General features: G+C 39.3%; 1 protein-coding gene across 3 annotated transcripts in view; it reads left to right on the plus strand.

The window, feature by feature from the left end:
* The window catches only part of SUCO (SUN domain containing ossification factor), a 214,197-nt gene that overhangs the window by 95,718 nt on the left and 100,705 nt on the right, over positions 1–17,774 (plus strand). For all 3 annotated transcript variants that reach the window (XM_087932039.1, XM_087932040.1, XM_087932041.1), the window contains exons 10-11: positions 3,273–3,380; positions 3,887–3,992. In XM_087932039.1, coding sequence (XP_087788165.1) covers positions 3,273–3,380; positions 3,887–3,992 — 214 coding nt within the window. The remainder of the gene's footprint in view (positions 1–3,272; positions 3,381–3,886; positions 3,993–17,774) is intronic.

The following is a 17,774-nucleotide window of genomic DNA, read 5'->3' on the forward strand; positions in this document are numbered from 1 at the left end:
CTGCAGGCCAGTTAGTACAAAAGGAGACTACCGATGAACGAAAAGGATCCCTGATTCCAGGGGCTGTCATGCCCCTGTCAGAGTCTGAATCCGAGGAGGAAGACAAACAGCTGACAGGGAGTGTGGCTCCATCGGTTGTGGAGGAAACTGGGGAAGGGCAAAGTCCAGCTGGACAGAGCAGGGAGTGATAGAACAAGGGAGAGTGTCAGATCCGTGTATCTGTCATTTCTTCAGAGGAAGAAGAAGAGGAGGGGGGGGGACTGATAAATAAATCCTTTCTTGATGTAACCTGAATATATTTAATCTTATGTCAAATTTGTATAACCCACACATGATACAATGGAGGGAGAAAAGCCAGATGGCCAGAACCTATCATCTCTGAGAGGCACAGCCAGGAGATGAGAGGATCATAAAAATTCCACAGTGAGATGTGTCCTGGGAATCTCTAGAAAAAGTTCGTTCTAAAAAGTGGGTGGGGGAAATTAGGTATGCCCTGGGAAACTGAAAAAGATCCGTTCCTACAGAATGGGTGGGGTGGGGAATTAACATACTGGCTTTTGTTTCACTAAATACACATTGAGATAAGGGGAGGGGTTCTAAACTGCCTTATCCTTGTATGCCTGAGGAGCCTCAGACGCTGCTTTGAACTCCTGTTGAGATGAATTGTCTCATGTCAATAAAGGATTCCTTTTGATATCTTTTGGTTTACTTTTGATACCTTTTGGTTTTCAGAAGTTCATTCTTGTTAATTGAATGGGAAAAAGTTCTGTAGTTCAGAGGAAGACCCAGGCCCACCCCCACTTCATCCTAGAGCATGCAGGGAGGAATGGAGGAGAGCAATGTGGGTTGCGTGGCTTACAGGGGAGAAAAGGGCCCTGATTCCCTTCATTAGGTACACCTGGGAAATGAATTTAAAAGAGATGCAAGCTGAGAGCGGCATCTCCTGGGAACAAACGTGAGTTTATCTTGGGTTGACTTTGGTTATCTGTGTTCCTGGCATCGTCCCAAAAGGGTTGAATTACTGCTGTTCCTTCACGTCTGGAATTCCTTCTCTTGCCCTGCCGAACTAATTACCTCATCTTTCCTTGCTTGGATTTATCATTACAGTTTTTGTTGACAGTGTTTTGGACTTGAATCTCTGCAGCCAAAGGCTGTTCTTGGGAGAGTTCTTCTCCAGCCCAGAAGGTAACCAGGACATTGGGGGCAAAGTTTGAGCAAATAAAGGGACCCCTACTTATTATTTGACTGTATTGCCTTTGTGCCATGCCCCGGGTCATCACAGGGGCATTGGCTGAAACCACAGGGACTACTGATGAACCCATTTGCACCATGGAAGATTCACCCAGGAGACATCTCAATGCAAAGCAAGGCTTGCGACTCGAGAGGAGGCTTCCATCCTTAGAATGGAAGGCACCTCCCCTTGGCATCAAATTCAGTGGGAATCCCCCTCAACAGGGATTTTTCCTTGCACAGGTACTGACCTACATGCAGGAGTATGGGAAGGATCTTCCTACAGAAGGTGCCAAAGTCAGGGTTGTCACCCTGTCTCTAGAAGGATCAGCTGCATGTTAGATGGTGAGTCTCGATAATGCAGATACACCTGAACTCCGCAACTTCAACCATTTCATGAGAGCCCATGACAGAGATTTGAGGACCCCCTAGCCATCCACAAGGCTAGAGGCCATATAAGGCACATCAGATAGGGATGCTGTCCAGTCACCAAGTACATCAAAGAGTTTCATGCTCTGACTTGCCACATAGATTGGCCAGAGGAAATACTTGTGTGTTGGTTCAAAGATGGTTTAATGACCTGTACAACGCCTGCGTTGCTTTTGGAGCCCCAGTCCACCTGCATAGCTGGTGTGTCTTGGCTGAAGAAACTGAAATTGACCAAGCTTGAAACCAGTACTATGCAAACTGTTCCTATAAGAGATCCCCATCAGAAGGGAGAAGGGAGGAAACCAAATCTCGCTCTGCTCAGCCATGCTTGGACGCCTGCTTCCATTGCGAGAAGGAAGGTCACTGCACAAATGAGTGTCATGTGAAAATGTTTGCACCACTCAAAAGATTCCCATCAGGCAACCTTGAAGTGTAGGCAGGGGTGGGATTCTACCGGTTCTGTCCAGCTCTAGAACCGGTAGCTCTGAGGAGCAGCAGACATAGAACCGGTTCTATGTCTGCTGCTGTTTTGACCCACCTGGGCTCTTACCTGACCTTTATTTCCTGCTTTTTCAACCTTATTTGCTTTGCGTGGCACAGCTGTGGTTGAAACAGCAGGAAAAAAGCACTTTTTCAACCCATCCAGGCAGCAAGCCGACGATGTTTCACACACGTGTGGAGCATGTAACGTAAAACGCAAAACATAAATCACAAAACATAAATCACCGAACAGGTAGTTACACCAGTCAAATCCCACCCCTGAGTAGGGATTTTCCCAGGCTGCAAATGGCTCACATAAATTCATCCCTTCCAGCTCCCCATATTTTCCAATCATCCCCCTTAGTCTCTGTTGTCAGGTTCCAAATAGAGGACATTTTAATTTTGCCACATCATAAACCATTAACCATGTTAATGCTCTAAAAATTCCTCAATTCTTCTTGAGAACTGGAGCCCCATCCCACTTGAGGGGCCTATCAACTGAGAATATCGTCACCTTATTTTATTTATCTGCTTATCTGTCAATGAGGATTTCTTAGTAAAATATATAGTTTACTGTTGCCTTTTCTCATGCAGTGTGAAATAATATTTTTCCTGTTGTCACTCATTCTTTCAATGCAAGAACACATGCTATTTTCCAATCCAAGTATTTAAAATTCCCTATAGTTAAGATTTGGCAAAGGTGTAACTGGCTTTATCTTTATTCAGAATTTTTAATTCAGTACTAAGTTTTACCTTCTTGCAGTATTCTTAGCTCTGCAGTCCCACGATCACTTTTATGAGAAAAAAAAGTTTATTTGAAAGAATGCATACTCTTTGTAGAACACATGCATCTCCTTTATAATATTTGACAATGAAGAGAATGAAGCAAGCGGTATGGTAGTTAAATGTCCCCAAGATAATTATTAAGCCTTTGCACAGAGATTTTTATTGTATTGCTGATGCTTTTTTTGTATGAAAAGCAATGAATAATACAACTGAGAAACTTTTAAGATCATTTTGAAACACATCTGGGATCAATTGCCATGAAATGATTGTTGGCTCAGTCAATAGTTTTACCTGTTCTTTGAGAAGTAGCAATGCAGTTCATAATTTAATTTTTATCTGTCCTGAAGGTTTGTTGTTGAATTGTGTGAACCCATACAAGTAAAACAGCTGGATATTGCTAATCATGAGTTATTCTCATCCACTCCCAAGGATTTTCTGGTGTCTATCAGTGACAGGTATGTCTCATGATAAGAATACAATTATAGAGTTTATTGTCACAAAGTTCAATGAAACTGAATAAAATTGAAGTCATTTTCAGTATTTGTAATTTTATAATTTTTACAGTGTTCATGATTTTAGTATGCTTATTTAAAGTTTAATGTTCAGACAAATATTTTTTAACAAATTCACATTTACAGTTCTTTTCTTTGCAGAAAAAATTGAATCCTTAACTTTATAAGTACATAAGGCATCAGGGAGTTTTTTATTATGGTTACACTGAACTGCTTTTTAAAAATAATAAATTTAGGCTAACAGGCTACCTTAAGTGCTTTCCATTTTAATTTCACATAATTATATCAGATATGGCATGCCTTCAACACAGAGAAAAATCCAATACAAAATATTAATGAGTAACTTTAATGCAAGAACAGGAAGAACAATACCTGGAGAAAAAATGACTGGCCTGTATGGAAGTGGTGAAAGAGTGCTTTCTGATTCTTTTTATGCATTGTTCTCCTAGGTATCCAACAAATAAGTGGATCAAGCTTGGCACTTTTCATGCCAGAGATGAAAGAAATGTCCAGAGTTTTCCTCTGGATGAACAAATGTATGCCAAATATGCAAAGGTAATTTATTTTTGGTGATTACAAATTTCTCATTAAAAACAAAGAGAAATTATATTATTAGTGGTGGTGGGATTCAAAAGTTTCCACCACCAATTCTGTGGGCGTGGCTTGGTAGGCATGGCTGCAGGGGGGTCATGCGGCTCACACACATGCGTAAAAACTAAGCTACTGCACCTCTCAGCACAGCACTGCACAGCAATCTGCCCTGTCGCGCCAAACAGCTGAGAGGTTAAAAAGGACCTAGGAGCAGGGGCAGGTGGGTGGGCCCAACTGCAGAGCATCAGAGAGACTCGGAGCAAACCGATTCTCTGCCAGCTGATCTTCGGTGCTACTGGTATGCCAGAATTGGGCCAACCAGTAGAATACCACCACTGATTATTAGGACCACATAACTACCAAGCTATGTAAGGAAATATATGTTGGCCTACTGTTATGCATGTGGATAATAAATATATGCATGCATTTAAGCAAAATTGACACTTGTCAGAAGAGGATAGATAAAGTAAACCATAGAAGGGACCACTTAGATCAGTGGTTCCCAAACATTTTTAGTCCACCGCCCCCTTTGTGCTACAAACTCATCCTTGGTGCCCCCCACCTAGGGGTAGGATTTAAATTTCTGTGGGCATGGCCTAATTTGAGGGTGTGGCTTGCTGGTCACATGACTGGGTGGGCATGGCTTGTTGGTCATGTGACTGGCTGGCGTGGCTTGCTGGCTGGGCGTGGCTTACTGGTCACATGATCAGACAGGTGTGGTTTGGTGGTCATGTGACTGGGTGGGCATGGCCAGGTGACTGACAAACCAAATACAAGTGGTCCTCACTTAATGGCCGGTTGTTTAACAAGTGTTCTAATTTATGACTAGCCTCCCCAGAGCTACTTGACCTGTTTTTGGAGTTTTGACAGCCATGCACACACATACAAACACACTCCCTTCTAACCCTGCTGGAGCAGGTCATTGGACTAGAATCAGCAAAGCATCTCTGATTAGATTCTAGTAGTGAATAAAATCTAATCAGAGATGCTTTGCCGATTCTTGTTGATTTGTTTTATTTGTATTTCTTTATTTTATGTTGCTGAATTGCATTGACATGTGTGTCTCTTCTTGTGCACAGCCCAGAAGCTTTTGTGATTCTTTGTAGCAAAAATTACCGACCTCTGGCTTTGCTCTACTTTTCAAACGTGCCGCCACTGCCGCGTTTTAGGTGCCAGCCCTGCAGGTCCGCCCCATTGAGCCTGCTGAACTGGAGGGACCTGCCCAAGCAAGTCTGAGTGAAGCAGTGCACCAAGTCAATGGGATGAGCCTGAGAAAGGGAAAGAGAGAGAAAGAAAAGAAAAGAAAGAGAAAGAGAGAAGGAAGAAAAGAAAGAGAAAAGGGAACGAAAGAAAAAGGGACAGATGAAGAAAGGGGGATGGAAGGAAGGGACAAAAAGAAATAAAGAAGGAGGGAGGGAGGAGAAAGATAATGAGATATCTATTCTAGTCCAATCACCTGCTCCAGCAGGGTTAGAAGGGAGTGTGTGTGTGTGTGTTCTCCTTGTAATTTACCAGTGCATTTTGGTTTTGCCTTCTTCAGAATTGGCACTTTAAAACATTGGGGAAAAGTAATTTTTTAGGGTGGAGATCTGGTCCAATGGATCCTCTTTAAAGCCTCAACAAAATGTGAGAGCTTTCTGAGAGTCTTGATCATGTTTCCACAAAACCTTTAATAGAAGCTAAAGATGTTTCATTGTGGAAAAGGGCTTCAGTCTAAACTAGGCCTCATTTCAATCTGATGCATCAGGTCTCTCCCCCCCCCCTCTCTCTCCCTCCCTTCCTCCCGACTGGCTTTGCTGTACTTTCCCAATGTGCCTGCGGGGCCGGCGCTTCGAACATAGATGGATGGATAGATAGACAGAGAGAGACAGGTAGGTAGATAGGTAGGTAGATAGATATATTGGTAGGTAGATAGGTAGGTGGGTAGGTAGGCAGGCAGGCAGGCAAGCATGAAGGCACCTTTTGGATGGATGGATGGATGGCTAGGTAGATAGGTAGGTAGGTAGGTAGATAAGTAGATATTGGTAGATAGATAGGTAGGTAGAAAGGCAGGCAGGCAGGAAGGCAGGTAGGCAGGAAGGCAGGCAGACAGACAGAATGCGACAGCGGTGGCACTTTGGGAAGGTAAAGTAAAGCCGCTGTCACTGCATTCGAGACACTGGCTCCGGAGCAGTATAACAGTCAATGGGGCGTTCAGACCCGGCGCCTTGAACGCCCCCCTGCCGCCTTTTAGCGCCCCTCTGCCAGTCCCCTTGGGGCCGTTAAGAGGCGGAAGGGGGCGTTCGAGGTGCTGGCACCGCAGGCTCACCCCATTGACTGTTGCACTGGAGAGGTGCAAGGGGTCAATGGGGTGAGCCTGCGGAGCCGGCACATTGAACGCAGTGGCAGCACATTGCGAAAGTAGAACAAAGCTACCTGGCCTGGGCTTCCTCAACCCTGCCCTGCTCCAGGAAGGAGGGAACAGCACCGCCCTCTACGACGTGAGTGCCCCGAGAGGGGGGGGCAGCTTGGTAGGCTGATCTATGGCAGGAGGGGCACCCTGTGAACTTGCTGTCAGGCACGGCAACTACAAAGAGGGGCAGGCTTGGCTGAGCAAGATCCTGGATATTGGGCATGTGGTCAAAGCTCCCCTTCCTCTGCCTCCCCCTAGGTCAGGGGTCTGCAACCTTAAACACTCAAAGAGCCATTTGGACCTGTTTCCCACAGAAAACAAAACACCGGGAGCCCCAAGTCATGGGTGGGCGTGGCAACTCAATGTCACTCCCACTGAGTCACATGACCCCCCAGGTTTTGTGGTTTTCTGTGTTTTCTATGGGGAACAGGTTGCTCTCTCTCTCTCCTCCCTCCCTCTCCCTCTCTATCTTTCTCCCTCTATCTCCCTCTCCCTCCTTTCCTTCTTCTCATCTCTTTCTTTCTCTCTCCCTCTCCTCTCTCCTCTAACTCTCTTTCTCTATGCCTCTTCCTCCTTCTTTTGCTCATTCCTCAGCTAGCCCGGATTTCCAAAACGAAGGAAGAAAAAAGGATAGCGAAGAGCCCCAAGTAGAGCACACAGGACTTTCCGAGAGTGGGAGAAGCTTCTTTTCTTTCTTCTTGGCAAGTTTTTGGAAATCCAGGTTGGCTGAGGAATGAGCGCAAGCCGTGGCAGAGGGTTCCTTCCTCCCTCTCCCCTCCTTCTCCTCTCGTGCGCATCCTCCAGGCCCCACCCCAGCCGGCTCCATGGCTGTTCTCTGCTCTTGCAGCACTTATGCATAACACTCAAATTTAGTACACTTTACTCCATCCCCTCCCCCTCCTCTTGGAGCCCATTACAATGAAGTGCATCGCAGCTGCCGTAATCGAGGCGCCGGCGCCGGAGTGGTGCAACAGTCAGTGGGGTGACCCTGCAGGGCCTCGAATGTCCCCCTACCGCCTCTTAAGTGCTCCCCTGTCAGCCCCCTTGCCTCTTAGCGACCCCCTAAGGCATCCCACCGCCCACTTAGGGAACCACTGAGTTAGATTATCATATAAATCAGGGATGTCAAACTGGATTTCATTGAGTGTCGTATCAAAGTTGTATTTGACCTTGGTGGTGGTGGGGCTCATGGCCAGGATGGGTGTGACTAACTCAACGTCACTTGTGTTGGCGGCAACTAGTGGTGGCCAAGTGCTAAGGCATCCTGCCTTAGCCTCCCTCAGACCCTCCCTTCCCTCTCATAATATGCTTCCTCCCTCCCTTTTTCTCTTTTTCCTTCCCTCTTCATTCTCCTTTCTTCTTCCTTCCAATCTTTCCTTCTTTTTCCTCCCATGCTCTCTTCCTATTTTTCCTTCTTTGCCTTTCCCTTTCTCCTTTCCGGTCCCTTTTTGCATGCTCAAATGCAAAAGGGGAAACATTTCTCCTTTGGTTTTGCTTTTAGTTTGTTTTGATAGCCCTCTGCCAGTGAAAATGGACCTCCTGCAGTCCTCTCCCAGTGAAAATGGAGCTCTGGGGGTCGGAACTCTCAGGTTCTGTTTTCGGCTGCGATGGCATCCTGCAGCCCTCTGCTAGAGAAAACAGAACTCACAGGGGCCACATCTGTTGTCTTTTTTTGTTGTTGTGATCTGCTGCCGTCGGGGTGGGGGTGGGGAGTTTTTTGTTTTGTTTTTTTGTTTTCCCAAATTTTTAGTTCTATTGTACTTTACTAATTTATTTGATTCTTTTTGTAAGTTTTTATTGTTTTTATTTTTTTGTTTTAAATATGGTTTTACATTGTGTAAGCTGCCTCGAGTCACCATGGGCGAATAGGTGGCAATATAGATTAAATAAATAAATGTGGCTTTCCCAAGCTCCATTTTCACTGGCAGAGGCACCGCAGGCCAGATGTAAGCCTGGAGTTTGACACGCCTGATATAAACCTTCGATAGGAATCATGTTTATAGTATGTTTATAGTATTATGTATCTAGTTTAGAGTCTTATAGTTTATACTGTATGTATGATTCTAGTAGTCTTGATGGGCAGCTATTCAAATTCTGCTTATATATTAAAAAATGAGCATTTGTCACCTGTTAGTGGATTTCTTCTTAATCTCTTCCTATCACCAGTTCTTTTTCTCACACTCTGATAATTGCTTTTCTGTGACTTGAATATACATTATTCACTCTCAGTCCTTAGAAACCTATATTTGAATGCTAAATGTATATTGCACGTGCTGTGTGAACATATGTGTGCATACAGAGTGAAACTGATTATGAGCCCTTTTTAGTCAGTATTCAAAATATAGGGCTAAGACTTGGTCATGCTTATTGATGATTACAAGGGAGATTTGAGTGGTGGGGAAAGGAGAAGAGTTGGTGACCAATTGGTCCCCTGGCAGTATTCAGTGCCATCTACTATGGTATCCTTCTGAGCCATCTATTTTCAGGAGCTGGATTTGTAATCATATAACAGTTTTTAAGGCCAGGAAGATTTGAATGGGTTAAGGCTCAGTCCTGGCACAGTAGAATAATCCCCCTGAAGCCATCTCTCTGGTAGAATACCATCTTTGATTGATTGGTGACCCTCCCATTACAGAGCAGCTGTGTAGTCTGGAGGATAGTCTTGGAGTCATGTCATCTATGATAGTAGGCAGAATGAAATAAGAGTCTTTGGGTAGAAGTGATTATTCCTGGAACAGAAGGCTTTATTGATTGTCACGCATTCCCTGTGATCTCTTGCTAGATTACTACAACATTAATTTGAGTAGATTCTTACAAAGCTTTTAAAAACATTTGCCATTTAAAAACATTTGGAAACTAATTTGGTCCAAAATGTAGTAGTCCACCTATAAACAGTTTCTATCTGTTTTATCATTTGCCATCTATGTTGTGGGAGCTTCATGGATTTTATTTGGCTTCTGGATGCAGTCTAAGTTGTTGGTCAAAAAAGACTGTTAAATCAAAAAATGGCCTTGTCTCAGTAGGTTAGAAAACAGTTAAGACCTCACTCTTTCAAAATCGTTCGAAAACACAATCAGTGTGTTGTTCCTAAGATGAATGAAGGCATTCCAGTGAGTGATTTATATTTGTTGTTTAATCTTGATTTTAAAAATATGGCAATCTCATAAAAAGAAACCCATTTGACTCATTAGTTGCATGGATTTTATTAATATCAAGAATATTAGGCTAGAAATTTCATTATTGCTATAACTGGTGGTTCTTTCATTCCATTTTCTTCGTTATTTGCTCTTAGCTTCTATTCACTATCACAACAGTTAATTCTGATTAGGAAGAAGAATGCACTATCCTAATGGTGATGGTTTCCTACTGATCTTTGGCATTGGCAGTTTTTTCTAGGGCATTGGCAGTTCTTTCTTTGGCATTGGCAGTTTTTTTCTATAGAATAGAAAATAGAATGAAAAAATAGAAAGTGCAGAAAAAGGAGAATGAAGAAAAACAAAATAAATATATAAAGTGGCTTCCAATCTTCATCACAACAAATACAAAGAAACTTAATAACTTTTCATACCCTGCAAGGATATCTCTTCCTCCCATATTCAATTTCTTATTTATGAGCAAATCCATGACACATCAACTTTTCAATCCTGGTTTCAGCAAAAAGTCCATATATGGTTGTCAGAATGTTGTACAAATGTTTTATTTTAATCATGATTAAAAAAACCAACTTTATATTCCTTCCTTTTACTTTTAACGATACTAATTTTAATTCAATCAAATATTGCCATAGGATTTGATTTCAATTCTTCTTTATCCCAGCACTTAGATTTCTCCAAGGTTTTAGCAAGCCGTTTTTGTAAATCCAGTAAGAAAACATTTTCCAGCTTATTCTCTTGATTTGTCATTTGTATTTTCCTTTTGATTTTTTAAATCAGCCAGTTTTTTTTTAATAATTTTTTTTTATTTTTTAATAACAAAATAAACATAAACATACATAACAAAATAAACATAAACATACCACAAAAAACATAAAAAGATCCTTCTTCATAAATTTACATACAGTGCATCGATTGGTTTACCACTTTTTTTTGTGCATCCATTTCCTAGTCACCAGTATAATTATATTACATAATAGCTCATATTATCAATCAACAATTGTATAACCTAATATCATCACTAAAAAAAAAATCATTTATAATTTTGTTAATTCATATTTTAACGAGATAACTATAGTTTGCTTAATTTATTTTGCAATAAATCATAAGATCATACCAAATCTACCTTAATAATGTTTTATAAAGATAATATTAAGAAAAAAAAAAATTTTTTATGCTAAATCTGAATATTCTATCATGTTTTATTATCTAACCATTGATAAAAAAGATCCCAAACTTCATAAAATTGTTTATCTTCTTGTTCTCTGATTTCAAATGTCAATTTGCTCATTTCAGCACAATCCAATATTTTCTTAATAATTTCTTCTTCTGATGGAATTTTCTCACTCTTCCAGTTCTTAGCAAATACAATCCTAGCCGCTGTTAATATATTTACAATCAGATACTTCAAATTTTTATTATATATATCCGGTAAGATTCCCAATAAAAAAATCTCTGGTTTCAAGTCTATATGTGTCTTTGTCATTTTTTCCAACCATATGCGAATTTTAGTCCAATATTTTCTAGCGTCCTCACCAAGTCCACCACATATGGTAGTATGAGCCAGGTATCTGATGACATTTCCAACATTTTTCAGATTTGTTCTTAAACATTCTTGCAATTCTTGTCGGGGAAAATGCCACCTGTAAAACATCTTATACAAGTTTTCTTTATAAGCTGTTGACATTGTCATTTATAATTTTGAGACCACAATTTTTCCCAATTCTCCAAATCAATCCCATATCCAAAATTCTTCCCCCAAACAATCATCGTTTCTTTAACTTGTTCCTCCTCTAATAAAATTTCCAACAAATAAGTGTATAATTTTTAATCATTTTTTCATCAGTACCTGTCAAGATCCTGTCTAGATCAGTCAATTTATCATAAAATCCCTCCACTTTAGAATCTATAAGATACCTTGAATGTATTTGCGCATATGAAAACCAATTCATCTTTATGCCTTGTTCTTCTAGTTTTTGCATTGTTTTAAGTTCACTCTTTTCATCCAATATTTCCCCATATCTAACTGTTTGTTCCTTCTCATATATTATAGGATAAGAAAAAGCTTCAATAGTTGATAACCAGACTGGGATTTTCAAATAACATTTTCTCTTAATTTTCTCCCAATTCAACCATAAAGACTCCCTTATATAATGCCTTCTAAAATAGCCCTGTGATTTGGTTCCCTTATACCACAGAAAAGCATGCCATCCCAGTAATAAATCATGCCCCTCTAGAGTCAACAATCTAGTCTTTCTTAATGTTATCCAATCCTTAACCCACATTAAATTTGCAGCTTGGTAATACAACTCCCAATTCGGGAGGCCAAAACCTCCTCTAATTCTAGCATCTTGCAGGAGTTTTAATTTTATTCTGGCTTTCTTACCTTGCCATATGAACTTCAACACAATTTTATTTAATTCTTCAAAGTAATCTTTACCAAGCCTGATTGGTATGGTTTGGAATAAATATAAAATTCTGGGTAAAATATTCATCTTGATTGTTGATATTCTACCTATCAATGACAATTGTAGATTTTCCCATTCTTTCAAATCAGATGCTATCTGTTGTTTAAGTTTGATATAGTTATTCTCTTTCAATGTAGTACATCTTGACGTCAAATATATCCCCAGATATTTGACCTTATTCGTAACTTGAATTTTCGATAAATCTGCCAGTTCATCTCTTTGTTTTAATAACATATTCTTTGTCAAGATCTTTGTTTTATCTTTGTTTATTTTCAAACCGCCATCTCACCATAAATCTCTATCTTTTCCAGTAGCTTTAAAGCTGTTCCTAGAGGATCTTCCAAAATAAAAACCAAATCATCCAAAGGCTTGCAATTTAAATTCCTCCTTCTTAATTTTCATTCCTTTTATATTTGGATCCTCTCTAATGTTTCTATTCAGCACTTCCAAAGTCAATACAAATAACAAAGGTGATAATGGGCAACCTTGTCTTGTGCCTTTTCTTATATTAATAGAATCTGTAAAATCTCCCTCTATCATCACTCTCGCCGTTTGTTTGTCATATATGGCTTCTATTGCTTGAATAAATTTTCTAGCAAAGCCCATCTGTTCCAATAACAAAAACATGAATCTCCAATTCACATTATCAAATGCTTTTTGGGCATCTAAAAATACCAAAGCCATTTGTTTTTCAGGGTGTGCCTCGTAATATTCCAAAGTGTCCAGAATTACCCTCATATTATCCCTAATTTGTCTCCTTGGCAGGAATCCATTCTGGTCAGGATGAATAAAGTTATTTAGATATCTTTTGAGCCTTTCTGCCAAGATGGAAGCAAAGATTTTGTAATCTGCATTCAGTAAAGAAATAGGTCTATAGTTCTTAATTTGTGATGGATCAGCCCCTTCTTTTGGAATAAGTGTGATATAAGCTTCTGACCATGTTTTAGGTATTTTCTTATTTAACATGGCTTCATTCATAACTTCTAACAATGGAATGCTCAACGATTCTTGTAATGTTTTATAAAATTCTGCCGGGAGCCCATCTGGGCCTGGTGCTTTTCCATTATTCTGCCTATTAAGTGCTTCCGTTAGTTCCATCATTGTTATGGTACTTTCTAACATTTTTCAGTCTCTTCAGGTATCTTGGGTAGGTTAGCATTTTGTAGATAAAGCTTAATTCTTTCCTCATCAAAATCCTCCTGTTTATATAATTGTCCATAAAAGTCTTGGATAATTATCTTTTTCTCCTTGTTACCATAACAAATTTGACCTTTATCATCTATTAACTGTACTATTCTCCTAGATTCTTTCTCCTTTCTCAATTTGTATGCTAGCCACCTACCTGGTTTATTTGCATCTTCAAAATAGTTCTGTTTAGCACTTCTAATTTTTGTGCCAACTCCTCTTTCTCCGCCTGACCCATCTTATGTTTAATTATATCCATTTTGAATTTAATATCTTTTTTCTGTGGCATATTCTGCAATTCTTTTTCCAGTTTTTATAATCATCTTCTAAAGCTTTAATAGTTTGCCTCTTCCTAATATTTTTTTCTTTGTATAGTCCATTATTAATCCTCTCGCATATGCCTTCATTGTATCCCAAACATTCTGCATTGAAGTATCTTCTTTTTATTTTTAATGAAAAAGAAGGCCAATTCTTTGTCCATCCATTGTGTAAAGTCTTTTTCCTTTAAGATAGCGTTATTTAATGTCCATCTAGATCTTCTTCTTTGTCCTTTCCATTTAATTGTCATAGGGTTATGGTCTGCCCATATACCCGTTTCTATATTTATTTCTTGAATGTTAGATATTAGTTCTGATGAGGTCCAAATCATATCTATTCTGGACCATGATAAATGTCTATTTGAATAAAAAGTATATTGCTGCGTTTTACCATTTCTTTCTCTCCATATATCTTTTAAATTTAATTCATCTACCATTTTAAAAAAGGATTTAGGGAGAGTCTTTCTATTTTGTTTTAATGCTGTCGCTGTATAGTCCAATTTATTATCTACAATTCCATTAAGATCTCCCATCATAATTATATTGACATGGTCCAGTCCAATTAATTTCATATGTAACTTTTTATAAAATTCTTCTTGTTTATCGTTCGGAGCATAGATTGCAACAAGTAATATTTTATATTGTTATCCACTATTTCAACCATTAATACTCTTCCATCTTCATCAGTATAAACCAATTTTGCTACAATAGTTTCTTTAATATACAGGACCACTCCTCTTTTCTTACAGTTAGTCAAGGAAGTAAAAATTTTCCCCAGTTTTGGTCTTACCAATAATCGTTGATGTTGTTTTTAATATGTACTTCTTGTAGGCAAATTATCTCAAATTTTAACTTCTCTAATTTATGAAAGATTTTTCTTCTTTTAATAGCTGAATTCAATCCATTTATATTCATAGAAATCAATTTTTTTCCTCCATGGTTATGTTTTATATTTAGGTCTAACAGTTCTTGTGGATCTTACTTCACGTTGTTCTTTGGTCTCCATTTGTCCACCTACCGCACCTTCTTCCTTCCCGATCTCATCTGGTCTTCTTGAGGCTCAATTGCAAAGGTTTCTTTTTCTGTCTCTATTTCTCTTCTTCCAAAAAATTTGTTGTGGAATATTTCTGCTTTCTCAATTGAGTCGATTCTGTGTCTCTGTTCTTGCCATATAAACATTAATCCTTCTGGGATCAACCATCTATAATTCACGTCTTTTTCCAATAATTTTTGGTCAAAAATCGATATTCTCTTCTCATCTCTCTCACTCTTCTGGGGACTTGTTTTAAAACCATAATCTCTTTACCTTTATATTTCAGCCCCTTATCTCTTGCGACTTGTAATATTTGTGTTTTAATATTCTTCTTAATAAATCTGACATGGATCTCCCTTGGTAGCTTATTCCTCATTGCATATCTTGTAAAAACACGATATATCTCATCTACTCCGTCCATCATCTTTTCCTCTGTTATCTCCAAGGCTCCAGCCAGAATTTCTATCATTACAGCCACCAAATCCTGTCCTTTTTCTTCCTCAATATTTTGAAATCTGAGATAAAATTCTGACCTATCCATCTCCCACTTCAACATCCCATTCATATCTTGTTGCACCGTTGTTAATTTGCTAACAATATTTCCAATTGTCTCATCTCTTTGTTTATCTTTCTCCTCGATTTTTTGGAGTCTCTCCTCCTGTTTTGCCATCATCTGTTGAAAGTTTTCAATTTTTTCATCAGTCTTTGCAATTCTTTGTTCAATACTCTCTGTTCTTTGGTCAATGCTTATTTTGAGTTCTTGTATTCCTTGTATAATCGTTGCTAGATCCATTTGCCAGTTTTTGTGTATCCAGAAAAGTATCCTTTTCCAAATTAGTCTGGCATTTGAAGTTCCACATTCTGTAGTTTCTTTGTCTTGTGAAATAAAATTTGTTCCAGATCTGTCTTCATTAACATAAATGTGCTATGAACTCATAGAAGCAGACCTCATTTCTCATAGTGTTGATATTGTAGTTGCTAACTTCCAGCTTCATTCTTCAGAAATCTCCTGTACTATGTTGAATGTTAAAACGTTTTGTCATTTTGTAAATCCCAGTATTAACTGACATAAGTGTATATTTTTGGCTTAGAATCTTTAATCCCTCTACTAACCAGCTTGTGAAATAATAACTTACCTTTAACTATGACTTACAATAACCAGGACAGCCAAGATAAATTTGCTTCCCACAAGAAGTTGCTTATTTGTATAATTGATTTTAAAATCTTATAATAAAAATAACATTGCAATTTTTTTAAAAAAGTAATTTTTATTGAATTTTACACAGTTAAAACAACACAAATATAAAACAACGCAAATATAAAACAACAAAACAACACAAATACGATTTTTACAATGTTGTAACATCTACTTTCCTTGTTTTAGTTAACTATCTAGCTATATATTTATATATACATTTATTTATTTGTATGGTATTCAGCTTTTAAAGCACAACTATAATGACGTGGGAAAATACCCGAACAAAGCTGAATACCATACATATAAATACCCGTGAAAACTTAAGAAAACATTTATTTATTTGTATATATTTTTGTTCTTACTGTTCTATCATGCAACCAATTGTACCAATGTACATTGCAAATTTATTTAGACCTTTAATCCATTTCTGATTTTCTTAGACCAAAATCTTATTTAATTTTTTGCTGATTATTTCAAATTCTTTAATTCTTAAGCTTGTAATTATTTTTTCTTTTTTTCCTACTTGAAGATTTTCCAAACTTAGTGTTCCAAATGTCTCTTAATAGCTTTAAAATAGTTAATAGGCAATTTCTGAAAGTGATTAGAAAGTTAGGTTTGTAAACATGTTGTCTTTAACTATTTACACCCAGATTATGAGGAAGATGGCTGATCCCTTTGTCTCCAGGACTCAAATCCAAGTCCTATTATCTCCTTGTGAAGAGCAGCCATGTGGATGCTTTGCTATCTTGTTATTTGGAGTGGCTCCAAAGAACTGATGTATTCACTGGTTCTTGTTTTTTACCATAGTCACCATATGGTGATTTTTAGTTCACCATACCTCCCTTGGAAGTTGAGCTGCTATGAGGATTATTATTCAAACTATCTGATGGATAAAGTCTCTCAAATTTGCTCTGACAGGGCTGCAGAGGTGCCTGAGACATAGTTTCAGTGGTGGGAATTCAATTTTTTTTTACTACTGGTTCTTGGGGCATGGCTTGGTGGGCATGGCATGGCTTGATGGGCGTGGCTTGGTGGGTGTGGCAGGGGAAGGATACTGTAAAATCTCCATTCCCTCCCCACCCCACTATCCTGCTTTCCAGCTCCATTCTCTCGTTCAGAGCAACAAAAGAAGACCCAGCCGATCAGCTGGGACTCAGGAGGCAGAGAATAGATGGGGGCAGGGTGGTATTTGCCGGTTCTCCGAACTACTCAAAATTTCTGCTATCGGTTCTCCAGAACTGATCAGAACCTGCTGAATACCACCTCTGCATAGTTTAGTAGTATGATCTGGGATATGCTTGAGTCAGGGACTCTTGAGACAATGAACAGGGTTCAGCTACCCATTGATTGGATCTAAGCCCCTCCTGTTTCAGAAAAATGTAGACAAGATGTCCTGCAGTGGAGTATAAAGAGGTGTTGCCCTCTTTGAAGGAGGAAATATTACCTGTTGTGGTTTGCCAGCAGCCTGTACAGATGGCAGCAGAATCGGACAGTCGGGAAGAACAGGGACTAGTCCGGGAGTCTGGAGAGGACTCAGATGAGGGTCCTAGGTCCAATGGGGCAAGGACCATCTGGGAGTGGTGTGCTGACTCCGGAGCGTCTGGAGTCTGGCAGCAGCGAGGCAGAGGAACAAAGGGAGCCTGTTCCCAGTGCATGTGTGCGCAGAGCTGCTAGAAGGCAAGAGCAGCTGAGACAAAGGGGACAACTCAGGAGTAAGGTTTGGAGGTGATTGCCCCTCCCCTAAGGTATAAAGGAGGTGCAAAGGTAGAGAAATCTTTGCAGGAAGCAAAGTTGTTCACTGTTCGGATTAAATCTTGAAGCTCTGTAAGCACCCACCTTATGGACTTTGTACTTTTGGTTTTTTACAGTTAATTTGGCACTTTAGTTATTGGCAGCAATTCAAAGGAGATAAGGTGGGTGCTTATCTCGAGGGACTGTTTGGGACTCATTATAGGCTGGGAATGCACATAATTCCCAGCATTGAAATAAAACAAGAGTTGT

The sequence above is a fragment of the Pseudonaja textilis genome, chromosome 3 (genome assembly GCF_049901715.1).
Source record: "Pseudonaja textilis isolate UNSWEBS1 chromosome 3, rPseTex1.2, whole genome shotgun sequence".
NCBI classification, from domain to species: Eukaryota; Metazoa; Chordata; class Lepidosauria; order Squamata; family Elapidae; genus Pseudonaja; species Pseudonaja textilis.